This window comes from Cervus elaphus, chromosome 17, assembly GCF_910594005.1.
Source record: "Cervus elaphus chromosome 17, mCerEla1.1, whole genome shotgun sequence".
In the NCBI taxonomy this organism is placed as follows: domain Eukaryota; kingdom Metazoa; phylum Chordata; class Mammalia; order Artiodactyla; family Cervidae; genus Cervus; species Cervus elaphus.
This window is the reverse complement of record NC_057831.1, coordinates 64,779,636-64,802,452: the sequence shown is the minus strand read 5'-3', so window position 1 is coordinate 64,802,452 and position 22,817 is coordinate 64,779,636. Positions and strand designations below refer to the sequence as shown.

Here is a 22,817-nt window from a genome sequence, read left to right as displayed (position 1 = left end):
TGAGAAGAATGTAGTATTTATTACTTTTGTGATATTTCTGCTAAAGGTTTCATCAGTTCAGTTCAGTCGCTCAGTCGTGTCTTACTCTTTGCGACCCCATGAATTGCAGCATGCTAGGCCTCCCCGTCCATCACCAGCTCCAGGAGTTTACTCAAACTCATGTCCATCGAGTCAGTGATGCCATCCAGCCATCTCATCCTCTGTCGTCCCCTTCTCCTCCTGCCCCCAATCGCTCCCAGCATCAGGGTCTTTTCCAATGAGTCACCTCTTCACATCAGGTGGCCAAAGTATTGAAGTTTCAGCTTCAGCATCAGTCCTTCCAATGAACACTCAGGACTGATCTCCTTTAGGATGGACTCGTTGGATCTCCTTGCAGTCCAAGGGACTCTCAAGAGTCTTCTCCAACACCTTAGTTCAAAAGCATCAAATCTTCAGCATTCAGCTTTCTTCATAGTCCAGCTCTCACATCCGTACATGACCACTGGAAAAACCATAGCCTTGACTAGACGGACCTTTGTGGACAACATAATGTCTCTGTATCATAATTTAGCCTTAAACCACAACTAAGGACTATTCTATAAAATAATTGACCTGTAATTTACAAAGTGTCAAAGTCAAGGAAATGGAAGGAAGACAGAAGGAAGCCAAAGATCCATGAGAATTAGATGCAATACCTGATTCTAAGTTAGACCATTTTGGTTTAAGGGTTGGTGTTGGGACTTGCAAAATTGGAAAGGTTTCTGAGAATTGGATGGTGGCAGTGTGTCCATGGGCTTCCCTGGTAGCTCAGCTGGTAAAGAATCCATCTGCAATGCAGGAGACCCTGGTTCGATCCCTGGGTCAGGAGGATCCCTGAAATAGAAAACGACAACCTGCTCCAGTATTCTTGCCTGGAAAATTCCATGGAGAGAGGAGCCTGGTAGGCTACACTCCATGGGCCAGAAAGAGTCTGAGATGGCTGAGCACACACAAACATTTAAAGACATCTCTGCATTAGTTTAGACTGCCTTTATTGGGATCCAGAGGTTTGCTTCTTCATGGGCAAATTAGATATACCCACAGTGTGTGCTAAGTCACATCAGGTGTGTCCAACTCTTTATGACCCTATGGACTATAGCCCGCCAGGCTCCTCTGACCATGGGATTCTCCAGGCAAGAATAGTGGAGTGGGTTGCCATGACCTCCTCCAGGGGATATTCCTGATCCAGGGATTGAACCCATGTGTCTTACGTCTCCTGCATTGGCAGGCAGGTTCTTTACCACCATGACACCTGGGAAGCCCATATCCACAATATTGTACATTTTTTAAAAATTGTCAATTATATGTTTTCTTTTGTTTCAAAGTACAGATGACTTTAGCATTGGAAAGAAAGTCAAGAGAATTTACAGATGTTATTGTTTTTGAAATACTGCATTTTGATTTTTTTTTTCTTCTTTTTTTTTTTTTTTATTTATTTTTTTTTCCAGTGGGTTTTGTCATACATTGATATGAATCAGCCAATACTAACTGTGGAAAGATGTCAAAACAAAATTTAAAAGTATGGATATACAATGAAATCTGTACTCTCAAAAGTCTTTTTAAAATAACAACTTATAATTTTAGGAAATGTTAAGTAATTCTTAATCTTTGGGACTCATGATAAATATTAAACATTTTGCACAGTTTATAATGTATGTATTAACATATTAAAAGCATTGGATGAGAGGGAGAAGTGAGTGGACGAATGGAGAGTAACATGGAAGCATATACACGACCATATGAGAAATAGATAACCAATGGGAATTCGCTGTATGACCTAAGGACCCCAAACCGGGCTCTGAAACAACCCAGAGATGAGGGAGGAGATGGGAGGCGGGATGGAGTTTCAAGAGGGTGGGAACATATGCAACCCTATGTCCTGACTGACAGAGTTATGCTGATGTATAGAAGAGTCCAACACAATATTGTGAAGCAACTGTCATTCAATTGAAAATAAGTAAAGTTATTAAAAAACACATTGGGAAACATGTGGAAAGAAACTGAGAAGGTAAATTACTATGAATGAAATCATAATTCTAGTAATTCAGTTTTGAATGTCTATATGTAAGCATTCATTAACATTCCTTGTCATTGCAATATTTTCATTATTAGACTGCTCCCTCTTGTAGTTAAGTTGAACATGTGTTTCTGTTTTGTTTCTTCTGAGGTATAATTGATGTGCAGTATTATGTGTGTTACAGATGTACAGTGTAGTACACCTGTAAACAGAGTCTGTACGGTTTATAGATTCACAATTTCAAAGGTTATACTGCACTTTTAAATAGCCTTGTAGCTTGTTTTATACATAAGAGTCTGTACCTCTTAATTCCCCGCTCCTACACTGCCCCTCCTCCCTTCCCTGTCCCCATGATAACCACTAGTTTGTTTGCTGTATCTGTAAGTCAGCTTCGTTAGTGTTAATATTCACTAGTTTGTTGTATTTTTTAGATTCTACATATAAGTGATATCATACAGTATTTGTCTTCCTCCCTGACTTATTTCACTTAGCATTATACCCTCCAAGTCCATCCATCTTGCTGCAAATGGCATTATTTCATTCTTTTTTATGGGTGAGTAATATTCCTATATACATATACCACTTTATCCATTCATCTGTTGCTAGATGCTTAGGTTATTTCTGTATCTTGGCATTCATAAATACTGCTGCTATGAACATTGGGATGCTTGTATCTTTTAGCATTAATGTTTTTGTTTCTGTCAGATATATACCCAGAAGTGGAATTGCTGGGTCATATGGTAGTTCTATTTTTAGTTTTTTGTGAAACTTTCATGCTATTCTCCACAGTGGCTGCACCAATTTATATTTCTACCAACAGTGTACAAGGGTATCTTTTTCTCCTCGTCCTTGCCAACATTTGTTATTTTTGATGATAATCATTCTGACAGGCATGAGGTGATATTGCATTGTGTGTGTGTGTGTGTGTGTGTGTGTATGTTTTCATTGAGGTTTTGATTTGCATTTCCCTGATGATTAACAATGTGGAGCATCATTTCATGTGCCTGCTGGCCATCAGCATGTCCTCTTTGGAAAAAAAATGTCTCTTCAGGTCTTTCTGCCCATTTTTAAATCGGGTTGCTTGTTATTTTGATGTTAAGCTGTTTATATATTTTAAATATTGACTCCTTTATCAGTCATGTCATTTACAAAATACATATTATATTTTCACAAAAAAGACAAGTTTTGGGATTTTTTTTTTTATTACCACAAATTCTGTACCTAGTGTTTTGTCTATATAGCTCTTATCACAGTTGGAATTAGGTGAATATTTGTATAGCTATTTACTGTTTCTTCTCTGGTTGAGTGTGTGTTCCATGAGGACAGGAGCTATTTGCTTGCCCATTTCTCTACCTTCACAGCATAACACAATTTGGCAGATCACTTTCTCATGTGCTAGTCTTTTTTTTTTAATGAGTTCATTTTGCAGGATGGGAAAGGGTTACATGGATATGCAGAGTGGTTTTAGTTTTCTTCTGACAGGCACCTGGTAGAATCTCCAATCTAACTAATATATTTTTATATTAGTTTCATAGCTTCAGAATTGTACACCTTGACTATCACATAAATTTGGTGCCAAGCCCTGCTCATGAGACAGGCTAGAAATTTTTTTATATTTTCATAAGAGCTTTTAACTTGTTTCACTTTTATAGATATATTTCTTTTGGTCCTTTTCTTGGGCTAACCAAGAGGAAACATTTCTAGACCCTTTCTCACTGAGAATGTGTTCCTCTGAGCATCCTGGCTTGAGTCAAGGCTCTCAGCTCCAACTCTCAGCCTAGACCTTTTCTCAAGTTCCTTCCTTAGCATCCAAACCCAAGACCCAAGCGAACTGGGCCTATTTTGAGGTCCATAACCCATTTCTCCCCACACTCCTAATTGCCAGAACTCTCAGCCTCAGTTTTCACACTTCATGCCCTGGATTTCAGTTTCCTTGTCTTTTCTTGCCCTGAAGGATTTCACTCTTTCTTGTCAATGCAGCTATATATTTAACTTGGCCTAATTTTGGCCTAAACAATAGTTGAAGAAACCATCGGTGGTTAAATTTGGGAAAGAGGACACGTCGAGAGTAGGGAAGTGACACTTCTGGGAGTCCACACTCTTGGTTCCACTTTTGTACTTTGTGACCCAGAAAACATCCTGAGAGAGGCTACTTTTCTAGCCTTGGGGTAGTCATGGCAGTTGGAATCTCTTGGACTGTGTGTAAAATTTTGGGGAGGTATTCTATATTTTATAGGACTCCGTTGCTTATAAGTTGTGGAAAACTTAGAACTGGCTAAACCAAAGAGGACATGACTATCTTGGGTTTCTTGGTGTTTCATAGATGCTAAGGGCAGGAAAGCAGGCCAGAATGATGAACTAGATGCTGGTGGGATCTTACAAAAAAGAACACGCTCAGTTGTGGGTATTCAGTGTCCACAGATAGCATGTGCTGTGCCTCTGGTCTTTGCTTCTGTAGCAGGACCATGTGAAACCCTTCATCGGGGTAAGGTTGATGGGATCATTTCTCCTCTCCCATCATCTTTCACATTTTTTAAGGACTCCGACTCCCTCCTTATTCCTCCCTTATCTTTGTATTGCTTGCTGGGAATGGTCGTTTCCTCATATTAGAGTCTATGTTACTAATTAGAAAGATATTTTCTTTCCTAGATTGTTTTTGTCTCTGTTTGTTCCCTCCTCTTCTAGGGAGACCTCACTGAGTTTGAAAGCCTTCAACCTGTGTGAGTCTGATTATTTTCCATTTGTATTTCATGTGGGTCCTGTACTCCTTGCTGGGCTTGCTTTTAGTTTCTTTTTGCTTTCTGGCCAACACTTTCTCCCTTTCTTACTCTTCTAAACTTTCCCCTACAAGGACTCCCGCAGCCAGAAATACGCTCAGTGAATTCAGGGTCTGCCAAAACCTTCCATTTCAAATAAACCTCCCCAGCTCGTTAACTTCTACCCAAGAGGTGTTCTTCCATAAGGTCTTCTTCTAACCTAGGCTTGGACTCGGTCTGTTATGGACTGCCCAGCTCCCTGTTAAAGTGTTTCATCTTTGCTGTGTTTTCTCTTATTTCTATCAGTTTTCTATAACATTCAGTAAGTTTATACACAATACTTATGTACTCACCTATAATAACTGTGTCAGACTGAAACATGATGCTAAAGACTTCTAGAAGGATATATGTTATCTTGATTTTCTAGATCTTACCCCATCCAGTATATCTAGATTTTCAATAGCTGCTTGACATAGCTGTCCAGTCTTGAAGGCTTGGTTCCATAATTATTCTTTATTAAAAAATAATTTTATTTTTGACTGTGCTGGGTCATGACTGCTGCATGGGCTTTTCTCTAGTTGCAAAGAGCAGGGTGGGGGTGAGGGGCTGCTCTCTAGTTGCAATACGCAGGCTTCTCATTGCAGTGGCTTCTCTTGTTGTGGAGCATGGGCTCTAGGGCATGTGGACTTCAATAGTTGTGGCATGTGGGCTTAGTTGCTCTGGAACACATGGGATCTTCCCTGATCAAGGATCAAATCCATGTCTCCTGCATTGGCAGGCAGATTCTTTACTATTGAGCCACTGGGAAAGACCCCTAATTATTCTTGTAATGAACTATCTGCAGCTTTAAGAAAGTGTGAAAGTGTTAGTTGCTCAGTCATATCCAACTCTTTCCAACACCATGGACTATTGCCCACCAGGCTCCTCTGTCTATGGAATTCTTCAGGCAAGAATACTGGGGTGAGTTGCCATTCCCTTCTCTACGGGATATTCCCGACCCAGGAATCAAACCCAGGTCTCCTGCATTGCAGGCAGCTTCTTTATCATCTAAGCCACGAGGGAAGCTTTAAGAGGCTTTCAGTAATTTCGCAGGCCCTTGCCTCCTTGGGGGCAGTCAATTCATTTATTCATTGAGAGCCTGCCTTTCCTCCTCTGTTTGATGTCTTCAGGTTCCAGCCATATATGATCATCTAGTAACCACTAAGAACATCTCCTCTTTCTGACAGTCTAAGGGTATTAGACTGGTTATAACTCTTTGTCTTTCTATATCGATATGTTTAGATCTTTAGAATCACATTTTCTCCTTCCTATCTGCTCGGCCTATCTGCTCAAACCTCAGTCTTTCTCTTAAGGAAATCTCTTCCTTCAGCTTCATCAATTCGTTGGTCTGAAGATAAGACTGAAGTGTGTTTTTCAAATCATTCCACATTGACTTCCTGAGTTAAACTGCTTCTGTAGAGTTAGGACATTCAATTGCACAGGCCTTTTGAATTGCTCTTTTAGCTTTGCATTTGCAAAAGTTTTGTTGAATTGTGTTCTTACTTCACCTCAATAAGATGGAATACATGAAGACAAAGGCTTGCATTCTTTTTGTTTGTTTCATAGCAAAACCAACTACCATTCTCTGATGAAATCGATGAATTAGGTCTTTAAGATTTAGAACCAGTATCAGAGGTTAATTAACACATTTAGAGTGAATTAGAACCATGAGATGGAGGACAATAGAATGGGAAAAACTAGAGATCTCTTCAAGAAAATTAGAGATACCTAGGGAACATATCATGCAAAGATGGGCTCAATAAAGGACAGAAATGGTATGGACCTAACAGAAGTAGAAGATATTAAGAAGAGGTGTCAAGAATACACAGAAGAACTACACAAAAAAGATCTTCATGACCCAGATAATCATACCAGTGTGATCACTTACCTAGAGCCAGACATCCTGGAATGTGAAGTAAGTGGGCCTTAGTGAAGCATCACTATGAACAAAGTGGGCCTTAGGAAGCATCACTATGAACAAAGCTAGTGGAGGTGATGGAATTCCAGTTAAGCTATTTCAAGTCCTAAAAGATGATGCTGTGAAAGTGCTGCACTATTTAATATGCCAGCAAATTTGGAAAACACAGCAGTGGTCACAGGGCTGGAAAAGATCAGTTTTTATTCCAATTCCAAAGAAAGGCAATGCCAAAGAATGCTCAAAATACTGCACAATTGCACTCATCTCACACATTAGCAAAGTAACACTCAAAATTCTCCAAGCCAGTCTTCAACAGTATGTGAACCATGAAATCCAAGATGTTCAAGCTGGATTTAGAAAAGGCAGAGGAACCAGAGATCAAATTGACAACATCTGTTAGATCATTGAAAAGGCAAGAGAGTTCCAAAAAACATCTGCTTTATTAACTATGCCAAAGTCTTTGCCTGTGTGGATCACAATAAACTGTGGAAAATTCTTCAAGAGATGGGAATACCAGACCACCTTACCTGCCTCTTGAGAAATCTGTATTCAGGTCAAGAAGCAACAGTTAGAACTGGACATGGAACAACAGACTGGTTCCAGATCAGGAAAGGAGTACATCAAGCCTGTATATTGTCAACCTGTTTATTTAACTTATATACAGAGTACATCATGAGAAATACTGGGCTGGATGAAGTAAAAGCTGGAATCAAGATTGCTGGGAGAAATATCAGTAACCTCAGATAGGCAGATGACACCATCCTTATGGTAGAAAGCAAAGAAGAACTAAAGAGCCTCTTGATGAAAGTGAAAGAGGAGAGTGAAAAAGTTGGCTTAAAACTCAACATTCAGAAAACTAAGATCATGGCATCTGGTTCCATCACTTCATGGCAAATAGATGGGGAAACAATGGGAACAGTGAGAGACTTTATTTTTGGGGGCTCCAAAATCATTGCAGATGGTGATTGCAGCCATGAAATGAAAAGACGCTTCCTCCTTGGAAGAAAAGTTATAACCAACCTAGATAACATATTAAAAAGCAGAGACATTACTCTGCCAACAAAGGTCCATCTAGTCAAGGCTATGGTTTTTCCAATAGTCATATATGGACGTGAGAGTTCAACTATAAAGAAAGCTGAGCGCTAAAGAATTGATGCTTTTGAACTGTAGTGTTGGAGATGACTTTGAGAGTCCCTTGGACTGCAAGGAGATCCAACCGGTCCATCCTAAAGGAAATCAGTCCTGACTATTCATTGGAAGGACTAATGCTAGACCTGAAACTCCAATACTTTGCTCGCCTGATGTGAAGAGCTGACTCATTTGAAAAGAACCTGATGCTGGGAAAGATGGAATGTGGGAGAAGAAGGGGCAGATAGAGGATGAGATGGTTGGATGGCATCACAGACTCCTTGGACATGAATTTGAGTAAACTCCACGAGTTGGTGATGGACAGGGAGGCCTGGTGTGCTGCAGTCCATGGGGTCTCAAAGTCGGACACGACTGGGCAACTGAACTGAACTGAACTAATGCAGGACTGCAACACTTGTAAACAAGCTCTGTGCATCTGAGGAATTGGCACCACTCTTGTTGATTTCTTTCCATGGACCTGAATGCAGCTTATAACAACGTGGACTAAGTGTGCCCTGGTTCCTTCCACCCCATGGTTAACTCATAGTCCTTTCTGCAAACCATGTGACTGTCCTGTCGTACAGTCTTGAAGTTACCCATGATGCTGTATATGGTGGAAGTAGGCTGTCACCTCCCAGAGGGCAAGGACTGTCTTTCCTGTCTTCCTATACTTTCCTATACTTATAGCGTGGCTGTGCACAAAATAGGTGCTCAATAAGCATGAATGGAAGAATCCAAATTAATGAGATTTCTAACATGAAACAGACTTTTTTTTTTTGGTAATGGAAACCTCAACAGATACCGTCTCTATATATTCCAACTATATCTTCTTGAAATACAGCAAAATGTATGATGAATGTTGAGTTTGAAATCCACTCTTTTGCTCCAGGTATTCAGAAAGAAATTGCTAATGCATTAAAACCTTACTTGTACTTTTTTTTTTCTTTACTACAAGATTCTGCAGGTAGGTTCCGTAGGTTGTCTTCAACATCTGTTTATGTTTTACTTTGCATTGAAATGAATTGTTGTAGAGTATAAAATCTATTTTGTCTTGTATGCATTCCCTGATTGTTTTCAGCTGTAGAAAGTTAGGTTTGTAGTTCTTTACTCTGCCAATCAGTTTCAATTTTTGAAAGTCACAAGATTTCCATCATTATTAGATCAGTGAGTCAATTAGGTGTCTACAATGGGCACAAATTCAACAGCTTCCTTCATGCTACACAAAAGATAGATTTGGCTTCATTTGGAAATCTGAGGTTCCTCTGAATTATGCCACAGCTTCCTTAGAAACAAAGTAACTTGTAATCAGGATGTGAAATTCAAAATATTTTAATTAGTAAATGTCAAATGTTTAATTTCCTGAAGGATGGAGAGCACAACCCTCCTTTTTCCCCACTCTGTAATCTTCACTGTTTCCAAAAATACATACTGAAAAAAAGGAGGGGCCTTTAAGACTCTGCAATATATGCAGAAAGAGTTCTGATATTGTATCTGTCTTAAAAGGAATCATTTATTACTTCAAGATTTGTATCTGCTGTAAAATGATATCATTGACATATTTGAGATTGGGGGCAAAGCCATCTCAGAGAAGGACATGGGGTCTCATTTATCTGCCTCATCTAGGTGGGGGCTTGCCTGCTGTTTCTTTCCAAGATCATCTTCAGGAACTGTCGCAGGCATGTGACCCTTCCACCGAGCTTTAAAGAAAATGGGGTTTACCTTAAAAGTTCTCACATTGCCTTTGAAGATATCTCCTCACTTGAACAAACGTTATAGCTTTCCTCCAGGGAGACTGATTTGAGGAAATTTCATGCTGTGTGTTCAAGAAAAATCAAGACTCCTACAACTTTCTAAAGTTGAAAGAAACATTGTCATTATCACTATTTCCTTACTTTTCTCTTGCTTTGTCAATTTCATTTTATTGTTGGAATATTTGTGGTTGGAGCAAGGCATTTATTTTTTATCCTTTATTTACAGATATGAATATATGGTTGGAACAGGGCAATGACTTTATAAGCTCACCTAGATTTTCAGTGGTGGAGACAGCATCATAGAAATTGCTTCTGAAGCATTCCACTCTTTTCTCTCATGTTTCAGACCTCAGCTAAATAGCACTACCCTCCAAACAAACACTGAATTGATATGCTGTCTGGATATTGGATTATTATTACCAGGTCTTCTTGACAGGAAAAATATCGTGTTGATGTTTAGTATCCATATTGAACAACTGTTCTGGGATGTGCAAGCAGGAACCTCGAGGGAGGACGAGCTGATGCTGTTAATTTTCAAAGGAGGAAACGTGGGCAGGATTGGCTTGCAGAGCCATGTGTTCTGGTGTGAATTGAGTAACTTCATTTTGAAAGAGTGCATGAGCTATTTGAACTTTATATGCTTCAATTAAATGCCAGAAAATGGGATGAAAAGACTTACTGAAAACCAGAAACCAGATGCTTGTTCTTCAGGCCTCTTGAGGCATTAAAAACAAACATCACAACAAAAGACATTTGGGTTTGGTATAATTCACTGATGGATGGTTTACAAAACCTTTTGCTTCTTGATAGAGTGGAAGCTAGTATGAGCAAGGACTGAGAGATGCCTGGTTTGAGAAATAGCTAGATGATTGATCTTATATTCAATAAATCCACTCTTGATTCATGTGAGGAGTGGTTTCAGTTTATTGAGGACAGAGAGGAAAGCATCTAGCAGTAGCAGGTTTTCCTTTCTAAAACACTGGCTCATTTTTACTCAGTATACAGAAAGTGGAGGTAGGTTGGAGAAGCTCCATCTCTGATACTGAAACAACAGTTCACATCACATTTTGGACTGATGGTTGTGTGCAGCACGCTGTTCCAGGCTGACTATCAGCTGGTGGAGTCTCGGCGTCTGCCTTTTCTCAGGACCATGGACCATGAGGACCACGGTGTGACGGTGTAGCATCTCCACAGAGTTTAGAGGGCGCTCCCGTGACTGGTGCAGGCTACACCAGCTAGAGTGACCTTGTGCTCATGGCAGGCTGATCTCTGGTAAGGATGGCAAGTATGAAAGCCTGTGCAGTTCACTACCTTCCTGTCTAAAACCAGGGTGCTCAATGAGCCTCAAACCAAGTCCATGGTATTGCCTTTGGAGGTATTGTTCTTAATTGTTTTTAACATCGTAAGCAAATTTTTTGTGTAGGACAGATTGTCACAGAATCCTACCATGATTTTACATACAACCCCATCCACTAAAATGTGCACATTCATTTTGGTTTAAGAATATTTTCTTATTTTGACTTGACCATATCATAAAGTTGAGAGCTATGAATAGCATTTTACAAAATCCAGATTGATGTATGGATTAGGATAAACTTTGTGTAGTAATATTTGTGCACCTGAAGTTCAGACTGTGTTATTTAATCATCCTGTATTAACCAAGTATTCATAATTTCACAATTGGATTTAAGAATATAATCATTTCTTTATTTCATAAAATCCATAATATAGCATCACATTATAAAGGTAGAATTACCCTTACATTTTTAAGTATTCTGTTGATGAGAAACAGTTTATATACTACTTCGTTTGTCTGATCTTTGTAATTTAAACATGTCCTATTTGAAATAAAAATATTAGCATATCTTATATTTGATGCTGTACCTTAAAAGTAGTAAACTGATGTTAGTCTCTTTGTGGATGGTATCATTGGTGAATATTATAAATTCTAGAGCTCTTGTAGGCCGAAGTGGCATATGTTTAGCAAAACTTTGGAATTTTTGTTGTTGTTGTTAATTGTTAATATTATTAAATATACGCTTGAACCTCTTTTCTGTTTCAATCTTTGCTGTTAAAAATGATTTTTCTTGCACTGTCTTACAGCATACAACATCTTTGGGAACTGATGATCAAGGCCAATACTTACATGTCATTCTCAGGGCAAAACATTTGAAGCTATGGAAGTTGTAGAAGATTTCACATTTTCTGGAATTCTATTTCATTCTCTGGCAGTATTTTATAAATTCTTTATAATTTGCTTATTTTCTTATCATTTTCCATGTCTGCAAAAGAATAGTAAACTTCTGTAAAGATTCCACATAATTAAGGCTTTATTAGATAATTAGGTTAAAGTTTTAAGAATAATTTTGAAATGTGAGCTCTAGAAATACCACCACAGAGAGGCCGTTTCTAAGACGTAGTTCTCATTGTCCAGCTGCTGTGAGTGGTCATCCTCCTTTAGGCTGTGTCTGACTTGCAAGGGAGGGGCAGAAGCATGGAGACCCAGAAGAAGCCTGTTGCTCACCCTGCAATGGCTATATCATGAGATCTGGTCCTGCATACGTTTGGGGTCACCTGAGGTCAGCTCTGCGTGGCTCAGTGGGGGAAACCTTAGTCTGTCTTTGTAGACAGATCTGGAGAGTAGATGGTGTGTTCCAGGAAGCTCCGAAAGCTGTGATCTAGAATTCAAGCCAAATTAACAACCATGTATCTCTAGTCACCTTCAGAATTTCAGAAAAGGGAATCAGTTTAGATTCTGCCTTTTTTGTTGATTAGCTTGAATTATTTTAATTAAATTACTCACAAAGACCCTCACATTTCTCTTCTGTAAGTGGGTATGGTGATAGCACCTACTCAGTAGAGCTGTCCTGAGTATTTCTGTATCTGACACATTTAGCAGAACGCGGCTCACAGGAAAAGGTCAATGGGTTTCTGGCTATACTATTACTATTATAATGACTGTAATAATTATTCACGCATGGAGCAGCAGCATTCAATTCCTTATATTTTTAAGACTCTTCTGACAATGGGAGGATGTAGTAGAAGAGTTTATCCATTATTTTTGATATTTTTATGAAGTGTGTGCTACAAGCCAGGCCCTTTAAAAATACTGGGGCTTCAATGAGAAGCAAAACCCAACTTGGTCCCTGACCTCGTAGAGTCTACAGTCTAGCAGGAATAATCAACATAATCTAATACTCAAATATATGTAAATGATAACTGGGATATAGGATAGAAAGACCAGAACCAGGCATGGGTCATGAGTTGATGTGTAAGGGTGAATGCCGAGTGACCCCCACAGGTCAGGGATGGAGGGAGGCCAGTCCAGGCAAAGAGTGATAATGGGGAACTGGGAGGAACCAGGGGGCTGGTGTGGAGAGAAGGGGATGGGCTTGAGTGGAGTAAAGTAATGAACTCCTATCATGAACTTGGTATAGGCAGGGCACACCTAGAGAGTCTCCAGATCCTGCTACTCAAAGTGTGGTCCTCAAAGCATCCTCATCAGCATCATCTGGGAGCTGGTAAGAAATGCAGAATCTCAAGCCCCACCCTACCACCCCCAAAGCTGCTGAATCAAACTCTCTGCATGTGATTCATGTGCACATTGAAGTCTGAGAAGCACTGTCTTCTAGAACATGCTAGGAAAACTGGTTTTTGTCTTTCAAGCCTCTGGAGGGTTTTATGTAGGCAGGTGACACATCCACATGAGCATTTTGAAAAGATCACTTGGGTTAGGGTGGCATTTTGAAGGGGAAAGGTGAGGATGTGGGGAAAGGAAGTAGGACCAACCTTATTTTGTGTGGTTTGCTGTCTACTAATCCCTATTTGAAACATTTTGGCTGTCACACTTTACTTAGTAAATTACAAATTAGCGACTTTCAATTACAAATCACTAAGTTGTAAATTTTTCTTCTGAACCTATCCTGATTGATGACATAGGTGCTGTGCTTAGTCGCTTAGTCGTGTCCGACTCTTTGCCACCCCATGGACTGTAGCCCATCAGGCTTCTCTGTTCATGGGGATTCTCCAGGCAAGAATACTGGAGTGGGTTGCCATGCCCTCCTCCAGGGTATCTTCCCAACCCAGGGATCAAACCCAGGTCACCCACATTGCTGGTGGATTCTTTACCATCTGAGCCACCAGGGAAGCCCTTTCTTGGGCTGGAGTGGGTAGCTCGTCTTATTCCAGCCAACAGGAAAGAGGAAAGACAATACCCTTGTCTTGGAAAATACTTCCTGGAAGTCACATTGACCATTTCGAAATTCATCCCATGGTCCAGAGCTTGGCCACATGGCCTCACATCGCTGTAGAAGAGAATGGGAAATGCTGTCTTTATTCTAAATGCAGGGTTCTGTTTCTAAGATCAAAGGAAAGAATAGATTCTGGGAGTCAATTAGGCTCTTTCTCATACCAGAAACTCAGATGAGGCAGAGTGAGATTGCTTCTGTCTGGGTAGTCAAGGAAGGCTGCCTGAATGAGATGAAGTTTGAGTTACTTCTTTAAGGATTGGAATTTATGTCGGTTGATGTGGGAGAAATAGTCTAGAACCACGATTTTGAAACTGTGTGCTTTAGTACTCCTTGACCCTGCAGTGATTCACAGAGGCTGCTGGTTAGTTTCAATTTTTGAGGGAAATCTAGTGACACTCAACATTTGTTGGTTACCAAATGAAATACTAGCTTGACATAGTTCACACTTTCAACATGGGATTGTGCTCTATTCCTTTTGAGGTAATTTGTCTTCATAAATCTGGGTTCTTGGTGGTTGCTGTGTAGGAAGTTGTACCAGGCAAGAATCTACTTGGAACAGGCAATGTGTGGGAGTGGTTTTCATTCTGATTCTGAGGTTAGGGTGTTGAGCACTGCTCAACAGATGCATATATCCCATGATGGTAAGTAATTGTGGTTACGAATGGCATGAAAATATTTAAAAATTTTAACTTATGTGTAGTAGTTTTTCAAATGTTTACCAAATTTTTAGGATATAAGTACTTACAAAATTGTTGGATAAGGCTACTTAATAAATGGAGCCATTAGGCACTTCTTTTGACCTAGGTCCACTGAAAATATTACCTAGACACTGATGGTACCATGAACCTAGAATGTCTGGGGATCACTGATGTGTGGGGTTAACAGAGTTACAAGGCTACTTCTTTTTATGTTCTTAACATAGATGGTGTTGAAAAATATTTTTCTATAATAAAATCCATGACAATTTACTTTTTAAAACAATATTTTCTAACTGACTTCAAAGTTCATGATAGGAATTTTGAGTATGGAGTAGTACTAATAAATAGTCCTACTAAAAACTGATGTTATAAATTTTAGTATATCTTCCCTGAAAGGAAATATTTTTTATTATTTTATCAAATATATTTTCTCCCCTAAAGTGTTTTTGGATGATTTAAGAATAGGCCTTATAAGGCATATATCATTTTTAAAAAAGGAATTATTTACATAGTTATGTACAAAGAATTTTTGTTTATGAGGTTGAGTTCAGTTATTTATTCAACAGGTATTAATCTATTCCTGACTGTGTTCTAGATGCTGGGCATACACTAATGAGAAAGGGCAATATTTGCTTATGTATGGAGAAGGAAATGGCAACCCACTCCAGTGTTCTTGCCTGGAGAATCCCAGGGACAGGGGAGCCTGGTGGGCTGCCGTCTCTGGGGTCACACAGAGTCGGACACGACTGAAGCGACTTAGCAGCAGCAGCAGCAGCAGAGAGATACAACTGAGTTAGTATTATTTATGCTATTATTTGAGGCTTCTCCAATGGCTCAGTGGGAAAAGAATCTGCCTCAATGCAGGAGACACAGGAGATGTGGGTTCGATCCTGGGTCAGGAAGATCCCCTGGAGAAGGAAATGGTAACTCAATCCAGTATTCTTGCCTGAAAAATCCCATGGACAGAGGAGCCTGGAGTACTACAGTCCAAAGGGTAGCAAAGAGTCTGACATGACTGAGTGACTAAGCACATTAAACACATTGTATGCTATTATTTTTACCTGTTTTTGCAGAAGCAGGAATAAATTTGCACTTTGTCCGTTATAACCTTATGAGGCTTTGTTGGTCCTTAGAGTGTACAATGCATATTGCAGTCCTGTTTAAGTTTAAGCATCCCTTAAACTCAGTGCTTTCCTTTCTTCTTCAAGTGTAATGCATTAAAAGTCTGGATAATTTTTTTAAAAAATCAACTTTATCTTTGAACATTTTTATGAAGTAACCATGTATTACAGCAATAATTAGGCAGTTTCTTTTTTTTGCCAGTTGGCCACCAGTACAATTATATCAGGTTTTACTAAGGGCCCTAGTAAGAGATAATGTGATTTTCTTAAAAGAATTTATAATTTGATTTGGCTATCATATTAAGATTTATGACAATTAAAATAGCCATGGATGCAGGGATGCAGTGATACTGTGTATCAGGAGTTGCAAGCTCTCTGTGAAGGGCCTGGTGGTGAATGTTTTTAGCTTTGGGCCGCACAGCGCGGTCGCAACCACTCACTGCTGTCGCTGTGGCGGGAGAGCGGCTGTAACAGCATGCACAGGCGTGAACGGGGCTGTCTGCTGATAGAACTTCACGGTAAAAACAGGTCGTGTTGAGGCGATTCCCATTTGATGGTTTTTATTTTCTCCATTCGGTGGGAATTGGGGTGGATCCTTTTCTGAAAGTGAGGGCAGAAGGCAGAAGATTAGGGAAAGATAGTTTGAGGAGAATAGAGAAAACTTTAAACTAGCAATCAATTAGTCCTGTTGAGTAACTTTTTACAACCACACATTCAGTTGTCCAAGTGTAGATATATAGAGAAGATTGTTGGGTTCATCTCATGTTGACCTTTATAAGATGAGGGAGAAGAAAATATAGAGGGGCAAAGTGGTTCAGGGCATTAGCAAGAGTATCATTGAAATAATGATCCAAAGATTTTAAAGAAGGTATGTAGGGAAATGAAGACAGGAGATAGTTGATAGAGTGGGAGAAGTGAGAGGGATCAATGGACAAAGTCCTGCAAGTATCAGAGAATGGCTGTTGTGATGAATGGATAAAGAAGATGTGATATCTATCTCTCAACATGCACACACAATGGGATATTACTCAGACATAAAGAATGAAATAATGCCATATGCAGAAAACATATGTACCTAGAAATTATCATATCAAGTATAATAAGTAAGTCAAAGACAAATATCATATGATATTGCTCCTAAGTGGAAGCTAAAAAAATACAAATGAACTTATTTACAACACAGAAATAAACTCACAGAAATAGAAAACACGCTTATGGTTACCAAAGGGGAAAGGGGTGGGTAGGGATAAATTAGGAGTTTGGGATTAACATAGCCAAACTACTATATATGAAATAGATAACCAACAACTAGGTCCTTGTTTGTTATCTATTTTATAGATAACACAGATATCTATACTCAATATTTAGTAATAATGGTAAGGGAAAAGAATTTGAAAAAGAATGTGTATGTGTGTATATGCTCACACAACTAACTGAGTCATTCTGTTATACACATGAAACTAACACATTATAAGCAAACTATATGCTTTAAAAAAGAGACAGAATGGCTGTTGTGAAAATAGTTTAATCAGTATGCCAGGAGGCAAGCATAATAGAATTAAAAATGTAAAAGAGATGAATGAGAAGATATCCCAATGGAACCAGAGACTCAAGGAGCTATTCTAGTTAGGTTGATTGTATTCAGCATATGTAAGCTAGCATGACACCTTTTAAAATAAATGTAGTCTTTAAGACAAGAAATGAATCTACCAACAAGATTAGTAAAACATAAGAACTACATATTTGAAATATGTGCAGGTCAACCAGTTGCACTGCTCCCTGCTTGCACTGTTGGAATGTTCAGCTTACAGTTTCAAGTATGTGGAGGGTAGATTCTGGAAGAGGGTACCTTCTGGAGAGAGGGTTGTTGAGTCCACCTAAATAAAACTTAGGAATTGTCTTAGTGGTTTAGCTCATCTGGCCTCATTCACCCAACAATAAAGTCAGAGTTGCATTATATTCAGAGGAATCTCAATGGCTTCCCCGGTGGCTCAGATGGTAAAGAATCTGCCTGCAGTGCAGGAGACCTGGGTTTAATCCTTGGGCTGGGAAGAGCCCCTGGAGAAGGGAATGGCAACCCACTCCAGTCTTCTTGCCTGGAGAATTCCATGGACAGAGGACCCTGGCGGGCTACAGTCCAAGCGATCACAAAGAGTCGGACACAGCTGAAGGACGAGCACGTTCACCTTTCAAAGGGCCTCTGACTAATGCAGCATTTACAGCAATAGTCTTACGTGGCTATGAATGCTAGAGAAAAGTTAAACACTTGAGGAAAGGGCTGAGGTTTCCTCTGTTTCTTAGTTCTAAATTTCTTCTAAGTGTTTCTTCCTCTTCTCTCCTTCATAAAAGGAATCAATTTCCTAGTCACTGGAGAAAGCACTTGCACTAATCATGAATATGGTTTCTGGAGATCAAGCACTTGTTGATATACTTACATAAGATATTAAAATGAGCCCCTGGCACTTTCCCTACTGATTCTTCACTTACGAATACTAACTGGCGTGTATTTGGCCATAGGATTCCAGATAGCACTGAGGCCTCTGTATATTTGCCACCCAAGAAGATCGTTCCTACAACGCTCTTGTGACCTCTTTAACAAAGAAACCTTTTCCATTGCTGTGGAAGCCAAAGAAAGTTAATAGCTCCTTACCTCTCTGGGTTTGTTTTACCACTCTTTTAAATTATAACAGGACTTTTCAGTGATACTTTTCTGAGAATCATGGCTAGTTCAAGTGCTGGCTCTCTACAATGTCTTTTCTTCCCTCAGTAAACGTTGCCCTTTTCTCTCCTTTATTGTGGAAGGTATACATTCTTTTTCTAGTATTTTAGCTCTTACATTTTTTTAAAATATAAATTTACTTATTTTAATTGTAGGCTAATTACTTTACAATATTGTATTGGTTTTGCCATACATTGACATGAATCTGCCACAGTGTACATGTGTTCCCCATTCTGAACCCCCTCCCAACTCCCTCCCAATCCCATCCCTCTGCGTCATCCCAGTGCACCAGCCCCGAGCACCCTGTCTCATGCATCCAACCTGGACTGGCGATCCGTTTCACATACGATAACATACATGTTTCAATGCCATTCTCCCAAACCATCCCACCCTCGCCCTCTCCCACAGAGTCAGAAAGACTGTCCTATACATCTGTGTCTCTTTTGCTATCTCGCATACAGGGTTATCGTTACCATCTTTCTAAAATCCATATATACAGTGTTAGTATACTGTATTGGTGTTTTTCTTTCTGGCTTACTTCACTCTGTATAATGGACTCCAGTTTCATCCATCTCATTAGAACTGATTCAAATGAATTCTTTTTAATGGCCGAGTAATATTACATTGTGTATATGTACCACAGCTTCCTTATCCATTCATCTGCTGATGGGTATCTAGGTTGCTTCCATGTCCTGGCTGTTGTAAACAGTGCTGCGATGAACACTGGGGTGCACATGTCTCTTTCAATTCTGGTTTCCTCGGTGTGTATGCCCAGCAGTGGGGTTGCTGGGTCACATGGCAGTTCTATTTCTAGTTTTTGAAGAGTCTCCACACTGTTCTCCATAGTGGCTGTACTAGTTTCATTCCCACCAGCAGTGTGAGAGGGTTCCCTTTTCTCCGCACTCATTTCACGAGTCGGAATGGCTGCTGTCCAAAAGTCCACAATGTCTTAAGTGATCTTCTAGCAAGAAATGATATTCCTATCTTTTCAATTCCTATAAGCCTCACAGTGCTGATCATTTGCTATCTCGAAAGGTAGTTATTTATGTCCATATCTTACCTCTCCTATAAGACTGTGAGCTTTGGAGGAACAGTTAGTTTTAGATTATTGTTAAATTCATCATTGTGCTTATTATAATTAGTAGATGTATCAATAACCACTTCTTGAGTAAATGAAGCAAAAAAGTCAGTTCTACTATGGTCTCTGAGCTGTAGTTCCACACTGGCTTTTTACAGATAAGTGTTACGTCCAAGCCTCAAAGAATACCACCCATCACTGTTATAATTAGGGTGTTATAAAGATATTATATTGTGTCAGTCTGTTAATTCACATTGAGTGAAATCTGAAACTGGCTCCCATATATGGAGGACAAGAAGAAACTGAAGAAAGAGGTAGATCATTCCAGATTGCTGGGCGGCAGTTTTAATAACCAAGGTAACTTACTTGCAAGGTTTGTCTTGGCTGACTGCAAGGTCATTAGATCTCCACACCTGCAAGAATCATATAATGGAATTCAGTCATGTGTACCATCTGGATGGCCTCAGTAGCACACTGCTCGCTCAAGGCTGCATCCTTGAAAACAGCTTTGGCTGTGGGAACAGTGAATGTAACATATGTTCCAAGGACAGAATAGGGGGTGAGGAGCCTCTGATTGCCTGACTCTAGCTCATGGGTCAATGTGGTGGGTCACATCCTTTCCATGACCTCCTCCAAAATGGTGCCACTTAATTGTATATTAAGTCTGAGGGATCTCACATTGGTGGGTTGATTAAACCAGGTTCAAAAAGTTCAGTGGATCAGTAAAGGTGTTAATCTAGGAAATCAAGCCATCCTTAAGCTAACATCCTATGTTCATTCGACTAATGTCTCCCACAGGGAATTGTTAAAATTACAGAGTGTCATCACATCAGTGTATTTAGTGAACACTGTTTGCAATGTGTGTCAGTGAACAAGAGTTGGTTTTGATGTAGGAGAAACAGAGCAGAAATAGAGAACCGCACATCCCCCGTGTTGCATCAGAATTGCCTTTTTATGCATGGGCAACTATCAGGTATTAGTTCCATGCCAGAAAGGATCAAGTGTAAGATCATCGGTTTGGACGTCTCAATTGTGAAATGGCTTTCTCAAAGGTCATTTGGTTTTTAAAATTAGATACTTCATACAGGGGAAGAACCAACAAAACCTGGTAATAAATGGCATGGGGGAGATCATAGAAAAGTCTGGAGTCTTGGGATTATAGGAATAGTGGAATATTTTTTTTTAGCACATATATGGAAGTCAGGAGAAGAACTAAATTAAAAGTGAAAAGGTGAAAGTAAAAGTCGCTCAGTCATGTCCGACTCTTTGCGAACCCATGGACTATGCAGTCCACGGAATTCTCCAGGCCAGAATACTGGAGTGGGTAGCCTTTCCCTTCTCCAGGGGATCTTCCCAACCCAGGGATCGAACCCAGGTCTCCCGCATTGCAGGTGGATTCTTTACCAGCTGAGCCAGAAGGTAGGGATAAAGAAGGAAATTAGTTTGGTTGTGGACATGCTGAGAAGAGATGACACTATGCATTAGGCATGAGAAATTTATGATCTGACTTGAAAGGAAGTTCAGGACTCAAGAGATTCAAGAGTTGGGTACACCAAGGCTATAGCTCAGAAATGGCATGGAGAGTCAGAAGTCTGAGAGAGAACCATAAGAAACATTTTAATTAATGGGATCAGAAATGTTGCTCGTTGTGACTCAAATCACTTTTAAGTCCATCTCTGTTGAACAAGTTACTGCGCTAAGCCAGTTGCAATACATGAATTTCCAAACATTGTTTCTGACAAGAGATTGAGCTAGCAAAATTTCAAGTTTGAGGATAAGAATTCCGTTTTGTTGAATCATCACTGTTGTACCTCATCATTCTGTCTCAAATGGAGGGGCTGAAGGAGTGGTACGGACAGCAGAGAGATTGTCAGTGGCCAACAGAACAGGCTCTCCTTCATTACTCAGCTTGCCACTTAATACATAGTAATATTCAATCTTGCTGAATTATTAATGGTTAAAATTTTATTTTATTTTATCCAGATTCATTCACATTTGGGTTAGGACTAATAAGACAAACAAGAATGAAATCTGGATGATGCCCTGTCCTTACTACTCACCAGTATTTTATCACTGCATTAGGCAATTTGCTTAGAGCTCTAGGTCAAGGTGAGTTCTACTGGGGAATAATACCAAATTAGCAGATAAGTTTAAACAAATTTAAAATGGAATATGGTTATAAGTCCATATACTCCTGAAAAACATTTCAGAAATAGGTGGTTTGCTCTGTCCTGAATATGGTTTGTACAATTATTTGTTTATTTATTAGTGGGATTTGGTGACTAAACTCATTTCATACTACGTAGTACCCAGAGGAAAATGCAGGCATGCTACTGCTCTAAATGGATAGCTGTCCTCTAAAATGTCCTACTGTCTATTGAATTGCTTTGCAGTATTAAAACTGTGTTTCATTTTCCTCTTCTACTTTAGGTCTTGGGAGCTAAAGATGATATCAGGGGTGATGGCTGCTTGCGGAAACTGACGACTGTGAATGCGCTTCGTTTCCTCTTGCTGGTCCTGATTCCATGCATCTGTGCTCTCATTGTCCTGCTGGTGATCCTGCTCTCCTTTGTTGGTGAGTGATGCCATTATCAAAGAAAAATGAAGTTAAAATTAACATTAGTATGATTTGTAAGAGTGGTTTCCGCTACTCTGGATGGTGGTTTACTACTGGAGGATCTTCCTGGGCAAGGAGAAATCTGATTGCTTTTGCATTTGTAAAAGACAAAAGACCTGGATACATTATAGGGAATTGATGGTAGAAAGAAATGAAGTCAGGAAAACCAATTTGGTGACTGGCTATCATCTGAGTAAAAGAGAGCAAGAGCTTGAATTAAAGCATTTGGTGCATGAGAATCAGCGGAAGTCAAGACTGATTAGGATTTTGGCATGAAGGAGAAAGAGGAGTCAAGGTTGACTCTCAGATTTCTAGCTTAGGCAACCAGGTTGGCTTTGGTGTCATCTTTTAATGTGGGAAGAAAAGGCAGAGGAGTGAGATGCAGGTATATGGAGGTCAGGTTGGGAGTTCAATTAGGACATGTTAAGTTGGAGATTCTTATGGGACAACTAAATACAGTAGAACCATAGCTTAAGTGCATTTATTGTGAGCAAATTCAATAGTGCAGGCTGGACCAAGAAATGGAGGACTGTTGAATTTCTTACCTTCCTAAGAAAATTTCAAGGGAAATTATGAGTCTGTGTGATTTTTGGCTTCTGTACAGACTTTAGAATTTAACTCTCATCCTGCTGTTACTGGTCTGAAGCTGGAACCATCAGGAAGGGAGACTGAGAAGGGAGCCTAGCCTGCCTGTATTTGTGAAGGTG

The 22,817-nt window shown here is 39.7% G+C and overlaps 1 protein-coding gene across 7 annotated transcripts in view; it reads left to right on the top strand.

Moving 5' to 3' along the window:
- CORIN (corin, serine peptidase) overlaps window positions 1–22,817 on the top strand; it is a 263,611-nt gene that overhangs the window by 22,396 nt on the left and 218,398 nt on the right. For all 7 annotated transcript variants that reach the window (XM_043870982.1, XM_043870984.1, XM_043870981.1 and 4 more), the window contains exon 2: window positions 21,924–22,068. In XM_043870982.1, the coding sequence (XP_043726917.1) occupies window positions 21,924–22,068 (145 nt within the window). The remainder of the gene's footprint in view (window positions 1–21,923; window positions 22,069–22,817) is intronic.